Source organism: Schistocerca nitens, chromosome 8 (genome assembly GCF_023898315.1).
Source record: "Schistocerca nitens isolate TAMUIC-IGC-003100 chromosome 8, iqSchNite1.1, whole genome shotgun sequence".
NCBI classification, from domain to species: Eukaryota; Metazoa; Arthropoda; class Insecta; order Orthoptera; family Acrididae; genus Schistocerca; species Schistocerca nitens.
In genome coordinates, this window is record NC_064621.1 from 307,038,910 (window position 1) to 307,061,210 (window position 22,301).

General features: G+C 44.2%; 1 protein-coding gene across 1 annotated transcript in view; it reads right to left on the reverse strand.

Annotated features, from left to right (window-relative positions):
- The window catches only part of LOC126199540 (head-specific guanylate cyclase-like), a 512,825-nt gene that overhangs the window by 90,904 nt on the left and 399,620 nt on the right, over positions 1–22,301 (reverse strand). The window contains exons 4-5 of the mRNA XM_049936460.1: positions 16,885–17,227; positions 9,659–10,001 (exon numbers count right to left, since the gene is read on the reverse strand). Coding sequence (XP_049792417.1) covers positions 9,659–10,001; positions 16,885–17,227 — 686 coding nt within the window. The remainder of the gene's footprint in view (positions 1–9,658; positions 10,002–16,884; positions 17,228–22,301) is intronic.

The following is a 22,301-nucleotide window of genomic DNA, read 5'->3' on the forward strand; positions in this document are numbered from 1 at the left end:
AGCAGACGTGATTCAGAGTAAATGTGGTGTTCATTATTGTGTCTTATTCTTCAATGAGCAGTTAACGTGGAAAAACAGGCTGTATTGTTCTTACGAGCGTCGTATTAACCAGCGTTATCTGGTACTGCCAGATGATGTATTTATTGTTCGTTGAATGGTGATAATTGTCTGATTTGTAATTACATGTATGTCACTTAACAGTTTAAACTAAACCTGAGCATTTGTTATGAAAATTCTGTGGGATATTTTCAGTACCAGTGCAACGTGAGAACATATCTGTTGTATCTACTAGCGGGCGAGTTAAAGGTTCCTCTCTTGTTTGTGTTTAACGTCACAGCTGTAGACATTTTGTGAATATTGGCGGACAATTTTCACTCCTTCCTAAGACAGAAGCTAGGACGTTATTAGTTCTCAGGATCTTTCGCTGCTGCGCAATCGGTTAAATACTGTCAGACAGTTAAGAACCTGACTGTCGGTATATTCAAGGTGTGCCCGTTAAGCAAGGCAGCAGCGTCTCTCTAGAACGTACCAGAGCTCAAAAGATTTTCCACGAACACGTTCAGTCCGATACCACTAAAGACGGGTGTTGGAAGGCAACAAATACAAGAATATTGATGTAGCAGACGCTTTCATGTGCAGACGAAGGAGGGTGCTTCGTAAATCACAATCAGTTGAATTGCCCAAGCCGGCAGCTCTTCTTCTTTACCGCAACGACTAACAAGATTGGAATTAATGTTAGATCCGGTGTTCCAGTCCATCCCGAAAATTCCAGCAAACTCACATCCCATGAAGAACATCGTTGAAATTAGAGAGACAGATGTGCGGCTTTGTTCATGGAGGGTTAAAAATGCGCATAGTCACCGGTCACTACAATTAACGCAAGCGTCGTATAAAAATGAGAGAGCTAGAGAAGTGTGTCATGGTAGAACACTGCCAAGAGAATGGTCACAGACCACTACTTTAGGAGTCTGGGACTACCGCGCAGTCACTTCGAAATCAGGAGCTCACACCGAGTAGGGCATGGTACCGTGATTGTACGTATATATCTATACTCTGCAAACCAGCTCACGGTGAATGGCAAAGGGTTCATTGTGAATGAGTGTCATTTCCCCCTTATTTTCCCGAGTTGGCTCGAATCTCTCTAATACAATATGTGTATGAGGATGGACTACATCTTCCGAGGATTCTTCCAATGAATCTGAGGCTGTGATCTGCGCCATCCGTGATTCATATTATGTGGTCGTTCAATTTCAGATCTCTCCGTACACATACTCAAAGATATTTGATGGAAGTAACTGCTTGCGCTCACTGTTCTGCTGTCGTGTAATTATGCAGTAAACGGCATTTTTGTGTATGAAAATTTGTGGATGTTGAGGGTCACTATCTACTCCCTGCAGTAACTCTCGATTCTCTGCAGGTCTTCTTGCATTTCGCTACAATTATCTAGTGCTCAGAATCTATGTACATTAAAGCCCTATTCACGAAAAGCTTAATGAAACTTCCGACATTACCTGCTAGGTCATTAATAATAGGGTTGGAACATAAATAGTGACAAGTGTTCGTTCACAACCGATACAAAAGTGTTACATGTTTGCACCTGTTACTGCCGTTCAAAGCAGTCACCAGCGTTGTGCAGAACCGTTTGACAGCGATGTGGAAGGCGTATTATACCGTTATCAGAGCCTGTTCTGTTGATGGTGCGAATGGAGCGGTGTACTGCCAGTCGAATCTCCGAAACAGTTCTGAAGCGAATGCCACGAAGTGGTTCCTTCATATTCAGAATCAAATCAAAGTCACCAGAACGTAAGTCCGTGGAGTGTGGTGGATGGTACATTACTTCCCAGTCCCATCGACCGAACAGAACAGTCACAGCTTACCCTGTATGCGCCCGCGCATTGTCGTCCAAAATGATGGGTGGTTTAAGCAGAAAGTGTCGCTGCTTCTATCGGAAAGTTGGTCGTAGGTGATGCTCCAAAAACGATCAGTAATATTGTGCATTGACGGTTTGTCATGGAGGAACGTAATGCGTTATGATAACACCATTACAGTCGTACACTAGAATCACCATAAATTTAGACCCCTCCATTCGCACCACCAACAGAGCAGGCTATGCTAACGGTATACTACGCCTTCCAAATCGCTGCCAACGGGTTCTAGACAACGTTGGTGACTACTTTGAAGGACAGTAACAGATGAAAACATGTAACTCTTCTGTATCGGTTGTGATTAAGCAGTTGCCTCTGTTTAAGTTCCAACCGTTGTGTATACTGTAAAAACTAATGTCCCATAACATTCCCTTAAGTCACACGTCCAAAGATTTTTCTCCGTTCATAATCACATTCTAGGTTCTGTTTGCTAGAAACTATTCAATCCAGCCTCACTGATGGTCTGATATTCCGTACGCTCGTATTTTTCATTAGGTGGCATTGCGGAACTACATCGAAGTGCTTTCTGGGTCTCGTGGGCGAACAGAAGAAGCTGGGTTTTACGCGATCTGTGTTTTCGTAACCAATGTCTATTCTTACAGAGCAGATTATCGATCTCCAGAAGAGTCATAACACGAGAGCACAAAACATTTTCACAAATTTTACAGCAGACCGACTTCAGAGGTATAGGCCTGTATTTTTGTCCATCTGTTCTAAGACCCTTATAAAAAACTAGAGGAACTGGTCCTTTTTTCCAATCGTTAGGAATTCCTCGCTCCTCTAGAGACTTACGGTAGCCAGATGCTAGCCGCGCGGGATAGCCACGCGGGCTGAGGCGCCATGCCACGGTTCACGCGGCTCCCCCCGTCAGAGCTTCGAGTCCTCCCTCGGATAAGGTTATCTGTGTTGTCCTAAGCGTAAGTTAGTTTAAGTTAGATTAAGTAGTGTGTAAGCCTATGGACCAATGACCTCAGCAGCTTGGTCCCATAGGAACATGCCATAAATTTCCAAATTTCTTCCTGCTGCTAGAAGAGAGACTAATTCTTTCGCATATTCTGCGGGGAATATAACATGTATCCCGTCTTGTCTACCGACTTTTACCCTACTGAGCGTTTCAGTTGATCTATCCCTTGGTCACTTATTTCTACGTGTATCATTACCTCCTTCGTGCTACGATTTAAAGGAGGAACTACAGTACAAGCTTCAAGTGCGAAACTGTATTGGAAAACGACATGTAATACTAAGGCCATTTTTGCGTCATCCTCCGATTCAATGCCATTACGGGTTTGTGCAGCGGACGGAAGAAGTGGAAAGTGCTTGACATTTACTGGTCAGTGGAGGCGGTAGATGAGAATATGGTAGTTTAACTTTCGACACATGGTAGAGCAAGACTGTCGAAGGGCGGCCGTAGTACAGATTAGCGTCGCTAAACAACAAAAATCCACTTCTTACGAAAACTTTACTGATGGTTCCCGGGAGAGGCCCGCCATCAGAATCATAGAAACAAACTCCGGAAAAGGTTCAAATGGTTCAAATGGCTCTGAGCACTATGGGACTCAACTGCTGTGGTCATAAGTCCCGGAAAAGGTGTCATGTCAAGTGGTAGGAGGAGCCCGGGATCAATTACCGGCCAGGTCGATTATTTTCTCCGCACGGGAACTGTTGTGTTTCCTTCACGTTCGTGTCGTCATAATTTATTCTCCATCTGAGATGGCTGTATGGGGCACGTCCAAAGTCCAATAATATCGGTGCTGAAGTGTTCAGCATTTTGACCACTGATCTTCGTAGTTACTACTTCCCACAAAATATCGTATCAAGTTCATTTCTGGTATACTGATGACAGGGCACACCAGTAACGCTCAGTGAAATATTTATAACACGGTACTTTTGATATTTACTGACCACAGTGAGTTCTCAATTTTGATTATTTTGCTTAAAGTCTCATTTGCTACCAACATCGCACCCGTGACGAACCGACGTTGTGGTTGGTTACTTAATTCGTCTTCCATTGCATCATATTGGCCCACTTCAGGATAGTTCTGACAATACGGCCTCACGTATATAAAGCAGGTACGTAGAGTATCTGGGAGTCGGAAGTTTTAATTCCAGCTGTGGCAACAGTCGAAAGATAGACAATTTTATCTCAACCGACGCGTCTTGAAAACTGAGAACACTTTACAATGCTATTCCAATGCGACATATAGTTTCTTGGTTCTGGCAGACAGATTGTCACAATACGCACGTTCTTTTGCCTATTCTGTTAGAGAGAAATTCGGTCCTAAGGACTGGGCTCTACAGAGGTTCAAAACTTTCAGACAAGGAGACACTTCCCGTAGAATTTCAACACCCACAAATAGTTTTTCGAAGGACTGGATCTAAAATCGTCACACTGGTAATGAGTGCTTGGCGTCATTGGCCAGGAGGCACCTTACGGGGCATGTCCGGCCGCCTTGGTGCAGGTCTTATTGCATTTGACGCCTCATTGGGCGACCTGCACGCCGGACGGGGAGGAAATGATGATGAAGGCAACACAACACCCAGTCCTCGACCGGATAAAATCCCCGTGCCCCTTAGGACGGCAGTCCGTCACACTGACCATTCAGCTATCGGATCGCCACACTGAGCAGGCGTTGCAACCATAGTTAGGAGCAGCTGCGGAAGCGGTAGAGGCAGGGAAAGAAAAGCTAAGATACTTAAGCTACCTTGCGCTGGCCCAACATCCGGAAAGATAGGTGGATTCGTACAGAAACGTGTCATCCATTTTATTTCGTTCCCGTCACCAAAAATAAAACGTTTTCTTTGTAATGTTAGAGTCTGTCCAACTCTCCGAAAGTCGGGTGTGTACAGCATTTCATGCAAATGTGACTCGTCTTAGGTGGTGCAGACTATGAGAAGATACGAGGAGAGATGAGTGGAACATCAGTGACACAACCAGGTAAAATAGCCACCTAAATCAGCTTTTGTCGAGTACTGCCTCCAGTATTATCACGAAATCAAATACGAGGAGACTAGTTTCGTTGTACAGACACTAAGTTACAGGGACGGCGTAATTAAGAAGTGTGTAGAAATAAAAGTCCACTCTTGGCAGCTGAGTGGTCAGCACGACGGAATGTCATGCCTAAGGGCCCGGGTTCAATTCCTGGCTGGTTCGGAGATTTTCTCCGCTCAGGGACTGGGTGTTGTGTTGTCCTTATCATCTTCATTTCATCCCCATCGACACGCAGGTCACCGAAGTGACATCATCTTGAAAGAATTGCACTAGGCGAACGTTCTACCCGACGGGAGGCCCTAGTCACACGGTTTTCGACGCGTAAGTCGTCAAATCGAAACACTTGCACCCAGCGAACTGTCTACCCGATGGGGGCTCTAGTCACACGACATTTACATTTATCGAAATAAAGATATGGGAGAACGTGATATACAGGGACAGATGGTTCAATTTATGTAATGCTTGAACTGGGGGACTTACAATATTAAAATTGTGACGTACCAGTTCCGTCACATTTGCGAGCTGCTTTGGATACGCGCTCACTGGGTCCGGTGCCAGCCGCGCGCGTCGCCGCGAGGTGTTTACGTCGAACGCAGCTGGAGAGTGAGCACACAGTGGTCCGCTTCGGCGGTGACGATTTCCGGGGCGGTCTCAATTCTTGTTGTGCGGCAACAAGAAAACATCTGCTGTACAAGCTGCGACGTGTGGACAATGTTTGCTACGTGCCCCGACGCGGCGACATGTGGGATCCATCATCGGACTTTCCAGCCGTCATATAGTTTTGAGGTGTCGTCTGATGCGTTAGACTATGTAGTAACTGTTGCATGCCATGATGCACTGGGTTAAGTACGTTTGATTAACTTCGCTTTTGCCAGCATAAAAGGTGATTGTGTCTGATACAACTGCCTCCTGTTGATTACTAATTTATAGTGAGAGGCTGTGCGTTATGTCACGTAGCCTACAGAACGGCCATTGTTGAGCATTGATTCAACAATTGTCGTTATTGGTTACTTTTCCAATTGCTAGTTTTTTCACTGTTGCGCATGTTGTGGACCACCATTCAAACTAAAGGGTTCCTTCACTCCTTTCGTTGTTAAGTTTCGAAGCTGATCTTGTGTAACTGCCAGCATCAATTTCAAATTATACGTGAATGTTTTTAATAGTGTAGTACTACATGTGTTTAGATGAGCTGTTCAGCCGTATATAGTTGGTGCTGAGGAGATGTGGATTTGCTTGCTTGGCTGGCTAGCGAGGTTAAGATGCGATAAGGTGCCGTGAGTGTTTAAGCTTTTCCTAAAATATTCACCCAACCATGTAAGTGGTGGTATCTTGCGTTTGTTTAATCATTGTGCATTGAGGTTGTTATTGAGGTTGTTATGGACATTGGTAATAAAACAGTAAGACTAACTTGACGTTCCAACCTTTATTGAATTTAGTTATAAATTCATGGTTTTGTACTTTTTTACTTTTTTTAATGCCCTTGCGCAAACGTCTCATCCCAGCACCACTACTCACACATTCCATAGCAGAAATGTCACCAGCTATTACATTCATGAGAGTTGGAAACGCTGAGGGAATGTGTAGCATACGAGAGTGGTATCTAAAAAGCAAAAGCGTATCAAAATGCATAGTGGGCGTCAGGAGTCTATCTCAGCAGTGGCAGACAAGCAGTAGTTCGCGGTGTGTTTGGAGCAAAGGAAGCGAGTAAATGTAACAGCACAATTGGTAATGTCTGAAGAATACTACTTGGTTGGACATCGAAATAATGCGCATTACATGGTGGGAATTTAAGGAGATGGGACCTGGATAAACTGACTAAACCAGAGGTTGTACAGAGTTTCAGGGAGAGCGTAACGGAACAAATGACAGGAATGGGGGAAAGAAATACAGTAGAAGACGAATGGGCAGCTCTGAGGGATGAAGTAGCGAAGGCAGCAGAGGATCAAGTAGGTAAAAAGACGAGAGCTAGTATAAATCCTTGGGTAACAGAAGAAATGTTGAATTTAATTGATGAAAGGAGAAAATATAAAAATGCAGTAAATGAAGCAGGCAAAAAGGAATACAAACGTCTCAGAAATGAGATCGACAGGAAGTGCAAAATGGCTAAGCAGGCATGGCTAGAGGACAAATGTAAGGATGTAGAGGCTTGTCTCACTAGGCGAAATACCCTCAGACTTCAAGATGAATATAATAATTCCAATCCCAAAGACAGCAAGTGTTGACAGATGTGAAAATTACGGAACTATCAGTTTAATAAGCCACAGCTGCAAAATACTAACGCGAATTATTTACAGACAAATGGGAAAACTGGTAGAAGCCGACCTCGGGGAAGATCAGTTTGGATTCCGTAGAAATGTTGGAACACGTGAGGCAATACTGACCTTACGACTTATCTTAGAAGAAAGATTAAGGAAAGGCAAACCTACGTTTCTAGCATTTGTAGACTTAGAGAAAGCTTTTGACAATGTTGACTGGAATACTCTCTTTCTAATTCTAATGGTGGCAGGGGTAAAATACAGGGAGCGAAAGGCTATTTATAATTTGTACAGAAACCAGATGGCAGTTATAAGAGTCGAGGGACATGAAATGGAAGCAGTGGTTGGGAAGGGAGTGCGACAGGGTTGTAGCCTCTCCCCGGTGTTATTCAATCTGTATATTGAGCAAGCAGTAAAGGAAAGAAAAGAAAAATTTGGAGTAGGTATTACAATCCAGGGAGAAGAAATAAAAACTCTGAGGTTCGCCGATGACATTGTAATTCTGTTAGAGGACGAGGAAATTAGTGTTTAACGTCCCGTCGACAACGAGGTCACTAGAGACGGAGCGCAAGCTCGGGTGAGGGAAGGATGGGGAAGGAAATCGGCCGTGCCCTTTCAAAGGAACCATCCCGGCATTTGCCTGAAGCGATTTAGGGAAATCACAGAAAACCTAAATCAGGATGGCCGGAGACGGGATTGAACCGTCGTCCTCCCGAATGCGAGTCCAGTGTGCTAACCACTGCGCCACATCGCTCGGTAATTCTGTTAGAGACAGCAAAGGACTTGGAAGAGCAGCTGAATGGAATGGACAGTCTCTTGAAAGGGGGATATAAGATGAACATCAACAGCAGCAAAACGAGGATAATAGAATGTAGTCGAATTAAGTCGGGTGATGATGAGGGAATTATATTAAGAAATGAGACTCTTAAAGTAGTAAAGGAGTTTTGCTATTTGGGGAGAAAAATAACTGATGACGGTCGAAGTAGAGAGGATATAAAATGTAGACTGGCAATGACAAGGAAAGCGTTTCTGAAGAAGGGAAATTTGTTAACATCGAGTATAGATTTAAGTGTCAGAAAGTCGTTTCTGAAAGTATTTGTATGAAGTGTAGCCATGCATGGAAGTGAAACATGGACGATAAATAATTTGGACAAGAAGAGAAATAAGCTGTCTAAATGTGGTGCTACAGAAAAATGTTGAAGATTACATGGGTAGATCACGTAACTAATGAGGAGGTATAGAATAGGATTGGGGAGAAGAGAAGTTTGTGGTACAACTTGACTAGAAAAAGGGATCGGTTGGTAGGACAAGTCGTGAGGCATCAAGGGATCACAAATTTAGCAGTGGAGGGCAGCGTGGAGGGTAAAAATCGTAGAGGGAGACCAAGAGATGAATACACTAGGCAGATTCAGAAGGATGTAGGTTGCAGTAGGTACTGGGAGATGAAGGAGCTTGCACAGGATAGATTAGCATGGAGAGCTGCATCAAACCAGTCTCAGGACTGAAGACCACAACAACAACAAATGGAAAGAACATCTGGATTGAACTAACGGAAACACACCACTACACACAGTCATTAAATGTATTCGCAGTATCGAATATGGGCAGCCATCAGCTGTAAAGTGGAATGAAGACAATGAAAATTTTTGCCAGACTGTGACTCGAACTCGCTTTTATAGCTTATCGAGAACGGTCGCCTTGTTATTTGGCTATCCGTGCCCAAGTCACTGCCAGACCAAAACTTCCATACGTCGTTAACCATGAGTCTACACCCAGTATTGTACTGTATGGAACTGGGGAGCTAGAAACGACACAGGGGCTTCGTTCCAGCCGTAGCCAGCAGTGGTTCACAACCCCACAACAGGCAACAGCAGTCGACTCGTCCCACCGCCGTCCCGTACCGAATCCAGGGTCATTGCGCGGTTCGACCCCCAAACCCCCAGTGGACCCCCCTCCCCCCCCCCCCTACACACACTCCCGGGAACGTCTCACACCAGACGAGTGTAGCCCCAAATGTTTGCGTGGTTGAGTAATTATGGTGTACGCGTACGTGGAGAAAGCGTTTGTGCAGCAATCGCCGACATAGTGTAACTGAGGCGGAATAAGGGGAACCAGCCCGCATTCGCCGAGGCAGATGGAAAATCGCCTAAAAACCATCCACAGACTGGCCGGCACACCGGACCTCGTCACAAATCCGCCGGGAGGATTCGTGCCAGGAATGGGCACACCTTCTTGCCCGGAAAACAGTGCGTTATACCGCACAGCTAACCGGGCGGGTTCTACAACCAGTACTCGTACATCTGTTATGTATATTTCCGCACAGCTGAGACTTACAATAAATACAATAATGCAGTTCCTGTTTTATTCTGAATTACGAAGCGAAGATCCTTTGGACATACGTAGATGCATCTCCAGAGGAACTTCGCATAATAAATCACAACAAAACGTACACTGCCGTATCCTCCTACAGATAGTGATCGCCAGCTCACCTCGGCTGGCCCCTCGGTCTTGATGGCGAGCAGGAAGGGCGTGTTGGCGCGCGCCACCAGGTCGGCGAAGCGCAGCTGCACGCCACGCGGCCGCCGCAGCTCGAAGTGGTGGTGCAGCGCGCGCCCGCGGCTCCGCAGTTGCGCCGACAGCAGCCGCACGAAGGCGGCGCCCACCTGCGTCAGCTGCAGCTGGCGGTCGAGCACCATGTGCCACGGGAAGGCGCGGCAGAACGAGCGCACGCCCAGCGGCATCGCCGACGCCGACTCGGACAGCCGCGGCGGCTCCCCACCCTCTGCCTCTTCCGACTGGTCCACAGACGCTCGCCGTGGAGTGATGGTGTACCTGCCAAGCGGGAAGACTCTCTTTCACTGGCTGTCCAATCTCTCACACTAGCCGACCATCTGGTACCGCCCAGAACCTTATTTTATGTCACGTCGTAACTTCTCCATCCCCTATCCCCCACAACCACACCAGTAGTGGTCAAATGCCATCGAAACTTAACAACCGACCAACGACCCCAAACACTATCAAAACTGGAAATACTCGCCGGTGGTGAGTTATCCGCAATCCTTATTGTTAGAAATGTACTTACTTTCTGTCTGTCTGTAGATTTCTGATTTAACTATTTCTGTTGCCAGTCTTGAGATTTGTTTAAGGACATAATATTAAAAAATAACACAGCAAGATATAGCAAGTTGGAATTACTCCATCTGTAATGACTTCAAAGCCCGTTAATCACTAAATTTTTTTTCGTAATTTCTTTAATATTTTCGCTAAAGCTATCTACGTAATATGTTACTTAAACAGGCTGGCCCCAAGAAACTCCGATAAGGCATAGAGTGTTGTGCGGGAAGGCAAATTAATCAGTTTTCAAGAAGGGACACAAATAGAGAAATTGCATGTCGATCATTTCCGCAGGTGTGTGCTCGTACATGTAGCACTGTTGTCAACAATATTACTGCAAGGGCAGACCACACAAGATGAGCAGCTGGATCCGCACAAGGGCATTGTGTGGAAGAATGTGGTACATGTGTAGGAACGTAATCACGCTTAGTTCATCATTCGGCAATATACAGTTGGCTAAAGGGTTGCATACCTTACGTATTCAGACAACAAGCAAACCGTCATACCCTATCACTGTCGGACTTCGCTCCCCACCACCCAAACCATGCTTGCGTTCATTAAAAGAGGATTGCAATGGAGAGCTGCTGCAAGATTGTAGGCGGAACGTTCTCCAAACAAAAGTACTCCACACATTCCACGTTCGCGGCCATCGAGAGACGCCTCATAGAAACGGAAGTTGCACGTAAGTGTTTTCTGCCTGGAGTGTGTCCATTGTGCAGTTATGCAGTAGCACTTGGTGCTTGGTACTTGCGAATACTGTCCCCAGTCTACTGTTTCCCCTCAGGTAGGTGCTACAACAGATGTGGGTCTTCCATCCTCGGCTTGACCACTATGTTGGAGGAGGACATGCTGACGAAGTTAGGGAATGACCCAGCCACCAGCACTAGCAGGTGGTACAGGCGCTGAAATCGGCGTGTGGCGTGTTGTCCATGAAAACCGGCTCTATTCATACCAGCTGCATAGAGTCCAGGTATTACAGGAGGTGGACTCCATATGATAGGTACCGTTGCATAGTGGTATTTACAACAATGCCTACTCTAGTCACAATTCCTGAACTTGGGGCTATTTCTGGATCAATGCACGTTTACAAGGGACGTCATATTAAACGTCAGCAGCATGCATGTTGGACGGACGAAAATCTGCGTGCGCAGATCATTCGAAATCAATGAAACAGGGTCGCTTTTAACATCTGACTGGGATAATTCGTGACCATATCATTGTGCCATATGTACTGCCAAACAAGCCTACAGGACCGATCTACTAGATGTAAAGCCACTAAATGTTCGAATGGACTTGTGGCTGGAACACGGCGGAGCTCCAGCACACATTGATGTCGATGAGCGGAATCATTTCAATGTCGCATGTCCCGGTCGGTGGATTGGTAAAGTTGGACCATTTCCATGGCTGGCACGGTCGCCAGATATGTCACCTCTTGACTATTTTCCGTCGGGCAGCGTGAAGAGTACGGTGTATGACTCATCTGTAATGTTAGCGGACGACATTTCTGCTCGAATCGAGGGAGCGATCGAAGTACTTCAAAAACAACTACACTTACTGGCGCAGTACCACCGATGCGGCCTCTCCATTGCGGTACGCTGTTCGTAGGCATCTGACATGTAGACAGCGTCATGCGCTACTCGTGTTGAGTATATTATAATGGAACGCCCACCATCTCAGATTTCGACGCTCTGTGACGTCCAAGCATTGGTTTTCCGGATATGGGTTTCTCCTTGAAAATCGATCAGTGTGCCTTCCCGTACAACATACTAAGCGTAGACGGTGTCTTTCTGGGACGCCCTGTATATGTCGAAATATTACATAAAATATTTTTACTTAAATTAGCTATTCAAATATCACGCTGGTTTCTATAATTAGTGTTATTACAAGTTACATTAAATGGAAAATACAGCTAGTTAAGTTTACAATCAGCGGAATCTGAAATATTGTTACTGCTCATTCTAAACCAGTCATTCAAGTCTTTTTGAGAACGAATTCTGTGTTACATGAAACTAATTAACTTAAGGATAGCTGACATTAAAAGTTACATAGCGTATTTTGCCCCTGTGCTTGTTTGATTATGAACGTTAGCACTCTACTTGAATATTGTTACCGCTCATTCTAAACCAGTTATTCAACTCCTTTCGAGAACGAATTCTGGGTTACATGAAACTAATTAACTTAAGGATAGTTGACATTAAAAGTTCCATAGCGTATTTTGCCCCTGTGCTTGTTTGATTATGAACTTTAACACTCTACTTTTGTTGTTATATTTTTCCGACTCAGATGAGACCCGTCACTAACTAATTAAGCCACTAATTAAGATTCAGCATAAAGTACTGTTATTTAAAATATTTGTCTACATGCCGCTTGCACTCGTAGGTAAGATATTCCCAATCTAGGCGCATAAGGTGATTCCCTACGCTTTTCTAAATTATTAGATACGGCATTTATCGTAAAAAAATGTTCTCACTACTTACACTCCATTCTGAGTAGCAAAGTTAACCTAGTGATTTACCAATGACTGATATAACAATCTGTTCATACAACAATCCTTAAACACTCGGACGTCACTCAAAACCAGCAGTTCCGCCGACTTGTGGTCGAACTAACAAGGGTGTAACATCTATTCTCCCAGTGTAGCTCAGAAGATAGATATGCATAAGTTGTTTTCGAATATGCGCCTTCCACCATCTGCAAAATCTCAATAATACCGAAGTTTAAAACATTTCAAGTTATTTGAGCCGTGCAGGCTTTCATCCTATCTATTCTTCTCCAGAGAACGTACCCTTCGGGCGACAGGATCGGCCGAGCGAACATGCGAAATAGTTAGGCTGGTAGAGGACACGAGAGGCACCCTTGGTGGCCAAGACTGTTGTTACGATAAAGTCCATTTGGGTCGGTGCCGGTTGTATTAGGCGCGTTTTGGGATGGGCTGCGTAGCGAAGTTTGGTGGTCTTAGCCGATCATTATATTGTTGCAGGTCCTGATTCGCGACCTACCTATCCGATGCTGTTGGACACAGACTTCAACTCACTTAACAAGGTGACATCGTTGTATTTACGTATTTACGTCATTGGTTGGAGACACATTTAATTGTTTACGTGAATAAAACTTTGTGTGCAGTAAAAGGTCAGTGAAGCTCTCCCTGCCCCGAGGTCCAGTCATCGCACTTCGTCCTTTATGGGCGTTGTGACTGCATTCAAGTGCCGATTCGTCCCCTTGTCATTACTCATATAGCTCAAATCAATAGACATATTGTTCGCATTGTGTTGTCGTTATAGGATGCTTGGACTTTGATATCATTTAAGTGAGATGTTGCTATGATTTTCGTTCAAATGGTTCAAATGGCTCTGAGCACTATGGGACTTAACATCTGTGGTCATCAGTCCCCTAGAACTTAGAACTACTTAAACCTAACTAACCTAAGGACATCACACAACACCCAGTCATCAATCTGCTATGATTTTCATTAATGACGGGACTAGACGAACTACTGGGGTGTACTTTTATCCGGTGCACTGTTGCAAGACAGTACGTGAACTGGGATGTTTGGTGTAAGAATTGCCTCTATTCCCTGCCACGCTTAATTATTTTCTTTAGAAATTTTTAATGCTACCACTGATCTTTTGATAGTGTGTGACTAACTTTTGTTTCAATAACAGTATACAGATTATGTCAGGATTTGTTCCATTAGGCTCCTGGTTATCTGTGAGAGCCGACCTGGTTGTAAGCGACAGTAATATCTTGAAGCAGGAAAAAATAATCATTGACCCAAAGATACAACTTTGAAGCGAATGAAAGTGTAAAGATCTGCACACTTAAACTGTGGTTTAGGGTACATTTTTTAAGTAAACGCCATCAAATAGCAAGTAAGGTTTTCAGTTTCAAGACAACATGCTGCCGAGGATGCGACTGAGATTCGTAATTTACCTCTGGTGGCTTTAAGTGTTCTAATCCTGAACGGTGTTTGGGGAAGACTAAGAAGCAGTAATCATGTACATCGTGCAGTATTAGAAAGGGTGGTAAGTTTGCAAAGTGTTTTTTATTTCAATGTGCTACAAGAACTTAAAATTAGCGCTCACCAGCTGAAATCCTTGGGAGAAGCGTTAAATGAACAAAGAGATTTTGCATCTAGTATTCATTATCAAATTTTAATGATATGTGTTATTCTCAATCAGCATGCTTTACCATGCGTCAGGTGCAGCAGCCAACGACACACTGGCAGTGGTGAGCTTGACAGGATGGTACAAACGTCAGTGAGATTCTATTTTTGATCCGATATTTACGCAGTACTCTTTATGATATTTTAATAGAAGGATGGGACGACACATGTTAAAATTTTTTAGCTGTTTCTCTCTAATAAAAACAACATTGACACTCAAGGAAGTGAGCTATAACTTTCAAGTTTACATTATTTGAAGACTTAATTTTTACTTCCGTTATAATGTTTAAAGCAGTCAACCTGTGTGTATCATAGAGCCTCCATGTTGACAGCATTCGTAACAACCGGACACAGCTGCATCAGTAGAAAAGACCGACACAGCATGTCAATAGCCGAGTGGTCTTAGGCGCTGCAGCCATGGACTGTGCGGCTGGTCCCGGCGAAGGTTCGAGTCCTCCCTCGAGCATGGGTGTATGTGTTTATCCCTAGCATAATTTAGGTTAAGTAATGTGTAAACTTAGGGACTGATGACCTCAGCAGTTAAGTCCCATAAGATTTCAACAGAAATTTGAACATTTTGAACAGCATGTCAAGCCTCGACTTGCCCGAGACCTTGACAGCTGCTCTCTTGTCACAGACGAGTCTCGGTGGTTCCCTGGTAAAGAGGCAGGTTATAAATCCAGAGGTTCCGCTTTCGATCCACAATCAGTCCTAAGATTTTCACTTGTCACTTCCTTCACCTCTGGCAATATTTTTTTATGCGAAAAATGTCGAGTTCGACCAGGGTTCGGATTCCATGGTAAACTGTATGTTCCTATATAACTGATGCGTTAGTTAGTTCGAAAATTGGAGAAACGCAACGGATGATGCCTTTTAAATCACTGTGGCGCTCAAAATCATCTTAGAATTCATGACTGGTTCTTTTGAAAACAGACATTGACGTAGAACGAGGGGAGGTTGCCACATTAAAAAAAAAAATACATTCTCTCAGTATTCAAAACCCAGCCCTGCCCTATTTAGTTTATATTTTGGTTTCCTTTGAAGCCGTTACAATTTAATCTGATAAGAAAAATGAAATATCAGTATGTTAACGTACAGGTAAAGAGGTCATTGTTTCCTTGATTGTACTTGACTCTCGCCGTCTAGTCAAAATTCTCCAACGCCCTTTGTTTTACTTAGTACATGCATTCAGCACAAAGTTCAGCAACTGTAGAAGGTGATGGGTTCGGAGAAGCATCACAGCTCAGCCACCATCCACTGGTGCAGTTATGAGCGTCAGTCAATATCATTCAATAAGACTGCTTGCTGCACTGTCCAGCATAATCACCGATGAGACTGCCATCGCCTGATGTTGCCATCCTAACTTTTCGGAGTGCATTACTTGGACGACACAACCTTCACTGCAAACCACTGCTCAGAGTAAAAACTTTCTGAAACCAAGATGGCATAAATATTTCTTTATTTAAAACAAACGATTTCCATAGACTTTGCTGTATCTCCAGGTCTTAAAAAAACAATTTTTATTAAATGTGTTCATTTCAATTTGGAAATAACGCCCAGTTATCATATGGATAAAAAACAGCACATTATAAAAGGTATCTCGCCACTGAAATATTTAAAAACATATAGCACCTTGCGTAGCTGGCTTTATATACCGCTGACAGTGGACATTAGGCCATCTAAAACGGAGTATAAAATATGTTATTCGCTGTTTGAGGTGGATTTTAAATGTTTAGAATACGTCCAGCTCACGTACGCAGACGTGCTACTGTGTACTGTGTTCTAGGCGCTGCAGTCCGGAATCGCGGGACTGCTACGGTCGCAGGTTCGAATCCTGCCTCGGGCATGCATGTGTGTGTTGTCCGTAGGTTAGTTAGGTTTAAGTAGTTCTAAGTTCTAGGGGACTGATGACCTGAGAAGTTAAGTCACATAGTGGTCAGAGCCATTTGAACCAACCCATAGTGCTCAGAGCCATTGGAACCATTTGATTTGTACTGTGTTTTTGTGACGTAACCAATGTATTCCGCTATCCAATGTATTTCTAGCCTAGGAAAAAGGGATTCAAGAAAACCACAATAAGAACAAGAAGGGTATCTGAAACTTCCTGGCAAATTAAAACTGTGTGCCGGACCGAGACTCGAACTCGGGACCTATGCATTTCGCTTCTGTTAAATTTGGAAGGTAGGAGACGAGGTACTGGCAGAAGTGAAGCTGTGAGGACGGGCCGTGAGTCGTGCTTGGGTAGCTCAGATGGTAGAGCACTTGCCCGCGATAGGCAAAGGTCCCGAGTTCGAGTCTCGGTCCGGCACTCAGTCTTAATCTGCGAGGAAGTTTTATATCAGCGCACACTCCGCTGCAAAGTGAAAATCTTATTCAGGGCGTTGGACTACGAGAGCATTGTGTTAACGGGACGGTGCGGACGTGGTGTACGGTGCTGACCTGAAGCGGCGGCAGTCCGCCGGGTCCCTGGTGACGACGACGTCGGCCGGCGTGCCGTAGAGCGTGTCGGCGACGGCGCGCAGGCAGCCGGCCAGCAGGAAGGCGGCGGCCGGCCGCTCGCACGACACGAGCAGCGTGTGCGCGCCGTCCTGCGCCTGCGAGAAGACGAAGCCGGCGCGTGCGCGCGCCTTCTCCTGCAGCACGTCGTGCACGCCGTCCAGCTGGGCCAGGAAGTCGCGCAGCGATCCGCCCAGCGCGCGCCACGCCACCACCACGCGGCCCGGCGCGCTCGCCGCCAGCTGCGCGCCCAGCCGGCGCATGCCCTCCTGCGCCGCCTCCGTGCCTGCCGCAAACACACGCGACAGTCACGTTACTCTTCGCCGTGGGAGGCCACGACGAGACGCAAGAGGCCCACGCGAAACTTATAAATATGTGCAAAAACATTATGACCACTGCCCACTGCGACATTGGATGCCGTCTGGCGGCATGCGGGCTCGTAACGAAAGTGTGTAAGCGGAGCAGGAGCAGACACGGATGAGGTGTCACCCTAGGGAATGGGCTTCAAATTGAGAAATCCATTGCAGTACAGAAAGATATTACGCAGAGCCTGTGAAACAGTATCTCGAAAACGGCGAAGCTGTCCGAATGTTCACGTGCTACTGTCGTGAACATCTACGCATAGAGGTAGAACGACAGAACATTGGGGTCGGATGCTTGTCAGCTCTGTATAGCAGGATGGATGTTGATTGTGGGATCTCTGCCGAAAGAGCACAGTGTTGGTTTACGCTCAAATGTTTCAGAGCACACCGCTCATCGTACATTGTTGAAAATAGGGCCCCACAACAGGCCATCCCCACGTGTTTACATGTTAACCCAACAGCACCATGGATGCAGCCTGATGGCAGCAGTATTATGCTGTGGGAGATGTTCTCCTGCTCAGTCATGGGAGATCCCAAAACGAGTTTTCGAATTACAAGTGTGCAAAAAATACTTGAGCTATGGACTGCGTGAGGGGTCGTGTCACACTGACAGCTGCCAAAGTGTTCGAGTAACTACCTGTTTATCAGGGTCTTTCACCTCATGAACTACGAGGGCAGTTCAATAAGTAATGCAACATATTTTTTTTTCTCGGCCAATTTTGGTTGAAAAAATCGGAAATTTCTTGTGAAATATTTTCAAACATTCCCGCTTCGTCTCGTATAGTTTCATTGACTTCCGACAGGTGGCAGCGCTGTACGGAGCTGTTAAAATGGCGTCTGTAACGGATTTGCTTTGCAAACAACGGGCAGTGATCGAGTTTCTTTTGGCGGAAAACCAGGGCATCTCAGATATTCATAGGCGCTTGCAGAATGTCTACGGTGATCTGGCAGTGAGTCGTTGGGCAAAGCGTGTGTCATCATCGCCGCAAGGTCAAGCAAGACTGTCTGATCTCCCGCGTGCGGGCCGGCCGTGTACAGCTGTGACTTCTGCAATGGCGGAGCGTGCGAACACACTCGTTCGAGATGATCGACGGATCACCATCAAACAACTCAGTGCTCAACTTGACATCTCTGTTGATAGTGCTGTCACAATTGTTCACCAGTTGGGATATTCAAAGGTTTGTTCCCGCTGGGTCCCTCATTGTCCAACCGAACACCATAAAGAGCAAAGGAGAACCATCTGTGCGGAATTGCTTGCTCGTAATGTGGCTGAGGGTGACAATTTCTTGTCATAGATTGTTACAGGCGATGAAACATGGGTTCATCACTTCGAACCTGAAACAAAACGGCAATCAATGGAGTGGCGCCACACCCACTCCCCTACCAAGAAAAAGTTTAAAGCCATACCCTCAGCCGGTAAAGTCATGGTTACAGTCTTCTGGGACGCTGAAGGGGTTATTCTGTTCGCTGTCCTTCCCCATGGTCAAACGATCAACTCTGAAGTGTATTGTGCTACTCTTCAGAAATTGAAGAAACGACTTCAGCGTGTTCGTAAGCACACAAATTAGGACGAACTTCTCCTTCTTCATGACACCGCAAGTCCTTACACAAGTCTTCGCACCCGAGAGGAGCTCACAAATCTTCAGTGGACTGTTCTTCCTCATGCACCCTACAGCCCCGATCTCGCACCGTCGGATTTCCATATGTTTGGCCCAATGAAGGACGCAATCCGTGGGACGCACTACGCGGATGATGAAGAAGTTATTGATGCAGTGCAACGTTGGCTCCGACATCGACCAGTGGAATGGTACCGTGTAGGCATACAGGCCCTCATTTCAAGGTGGCGTAAGGCTGTAGCACTGAATGGAGATTACGTTGAAAAATAGTGTTGTGTAGCTAAAAGATTGGGGAATAACCTGGTGTATTTCAGTGCTGAATAAAACAACCCCTGTTTCAGAAAAAAAATGTGTTGCATTACTTATTGAACTGCCCTCGTACTAGCAAGATGAACTGAAGGTGAGACACAAGATGCCTTCCACAGTTTGTACACTGACATTCGGCTCAAGATGAAAGGAAAAGATGCTTTTTGGTCTTGCTCAAGCAATTTCTTATCTAAATGTGGGATGTTTGAAGACTGAAGAAAGGACGAGCCCCAGCACTCCTGTATCCTGAATCACTCCCTCAGAAGAAGATGTGCTTCTTTAGAGACCAACGACGGATCAAGCAGCCCACAAAATGCTGCACAGAGAAGAAAAAAGTCAAGAAAAACGTTACCCTAGTCTCAAATTACAAGATCAATAAATCTTACTAGAGCAGGAATGGAACTTGTATGGTGCTGGTGAATTACAACAGGTATATATCTTGAATAAGTATTCATTTTTAAACAAAATCCTTTTTCCTGTGAGTTTATTTTTCTAATTGTAATGTTAAATTTTAGACAAACTTAATGAAAATTTTTGCGGGAAGTAGTCTTCAGGTGTTTGCATACGTCTGTGCATAAATATGAGTACTATCGAAAACGTAGTTGATCTGTTTCATTATCACTTTTATGTAGTGATATTTAAAGAAAATATAAGTTCGGAGCTTGAAAGAAATACGGGATGTAGTTTAATTATGTTTCTCATAAAATTAACGCGTAGAGCTGTTGAAAAATGTTCCTTGAATGTATCAAAAATATCTGTAATATGAAAATTAAGGTCTGATCACCAAAAGCTGGTCTTCAGCAGTACCATTAAGAATCATACTAAACACCAAAACTCCTTTTCAAAGCTGACATGTTACCACATGTTTACGTGATAGGCTTGATTTTAAAATTTGGATCAAAACGATAAAGTAGCAGAACGGTTAAATTTTCGGCTGGAGTCTCCTGTTAAGCTTCCATAACAAATGAAAATTGTTTTCTATGACTTTGGCAATAAAACATTATCTGACGACATAAGTCCGAGCAAAATTATTGAAATTAAGCTTTATCTTTAGATGGAAACATAGAATCAATAAAATGTCTGTCCTCTGTAAAACAATAAATGGCTGTTATAGTGACCCGAAGTTCGTCGTTTTTATTACTGAAAAGTCCATTAATTTTTTATAAGTGAGGAATAGCTAACTTGTTTCGCAGCAAAAGAAAGGACTGAAGCGAACTGTATTTTTAAGTATTTAATGAGAGATCTGTAGGAAGAAGCAGTGCATTCGTTTTATTCTTTTAGGAACGAATACTTTCTGAATTTCAACAGTCAACTCACTTTGAGGTACCGTATCCCATGGGAATCAGATGAGTATCTCTGTGGCCATGTGTCATTATTAAGTGAAAACGCAAGAAAATGCATTGCCCTCCTTCCGCTCATCTTTATTTCGCCCTCACTTGTAACTAACGTATATACTTACGAGAAAGAATCAAGCACTGGTCGAAGCAGTGTTCCTGGAGCTAACTCTTGTGGACGTACTGCGCTTCCTCAGGATTCTTCCAATGTTAATCAACGAGGGACCATCGGAACCTATAAATAGTTTCTTGTGGTCGTTCCACTTTAAGTCATTCTGTGTGCTCATTCCACGAGACTTACGAGACGTATTATTTCCAGTAATTGTATAATAAGCCAGTAACGTATCTTCCTACTTATGCGCAATACATTCGATTATCCCTGCACCACGCCTCGATCCATTGCAGGCGTCCTGCATTTCAATCCAATTTTATAGCAGTGCGACTTCCCTAAACGGAATGAGCGAGTTAAGAGACACCATCCTAAAAGCATACAAAGCGTCATTTGATAACTTAAAGTGGTCAATGTGGAAACTTTTCTGACATCCACAAGTAATTGTTATTGTTTCTAGGTGCCTAATTATAGCACTGACTTTTATTTCTCAAAAGTGAAGTTTATACTTTCTCTGTTGTATAGAAAGAATCCTTTGAAGGGTACTTCAACGACATAGGGTTGTCACAAGATACCAGCCCCTGAAACCATGGTCCCACAAACGGGAGAAGAGTTCACACAGATATCTGTCATAATGCACCAATGTAAACAAAAACGAAAGTCGGGAACGGTTCCTTGTCTGTCATTTCTAGTGCTCATAATACTGACTTTTCATACTTGTATATGTATGATTGCAGGATCACGATTTTTTTCGTTTTTGAATCATTAGCCTTCTGACTGGTTTGATGCGTTCCGCCCCTAATACCTCTAGTGTGCCAATCTCTTCACCTCAGATTGGCATCATTCTCTTCTTTCCTGGATTTCCTACAGTCCATGTTTCACTACCGTACAATTCTGTGCTGCAAACGTACATTCCCAGAAATTTCTTCCTTAAATAAACATCTGTGTTTGACACTAGAAATTTCTCTAGGCCAGGAATGCCCTACTTACCATTGCTAGTTTACTTTTTATGTCCTCCATGCTCTGTCTGTCTACTTCATGATCACCAGTCCTGCTGTCAAGTTTCTTGCTGTAGTCATTTTGGCTATTTATCTTTACTTTCATCTTTCTTCTATTTCCTGTCAGTCCATTTCTGTACTAAGTAAAACTGCTCATTCCATTCAGTAAAGGCTGTAATTCTTCTCCACATGCACTGAGGATATCAGTGTCATCAGGAAGTTTGAAGTTGATACTTTGTCGTCTTGAGAAATATTTAATCATTCAGAAACTTCAAAGATATAAAATTCTTTTAGTGTTCTACTGAGTATTTTAGCAATGGAATTTAAAGGGTCATTCATAGTACTAATACTCTGTCTAATCAGGTGATCCGCATTGGGACCTAAGTTGTGGACCTACTGAATTCACGACAGAGGTCAGTACTTTTTGTCTTTGGTCAGTGGTGCTTTAAATTTACATTCCTCTGTCATGAAAGTAAACACTGCACAACTTAGGTTTCAAATAAAAATCTACCCAATTAGAACAGTTGTTAATCCTATAACATTTGTAAAATTTTCAATAATATATTAAAGGAATTTTACATTTTTGGGACAGTTTTTCAAGCAGTAAATGTACATTACTGATTAATGAAATCAAG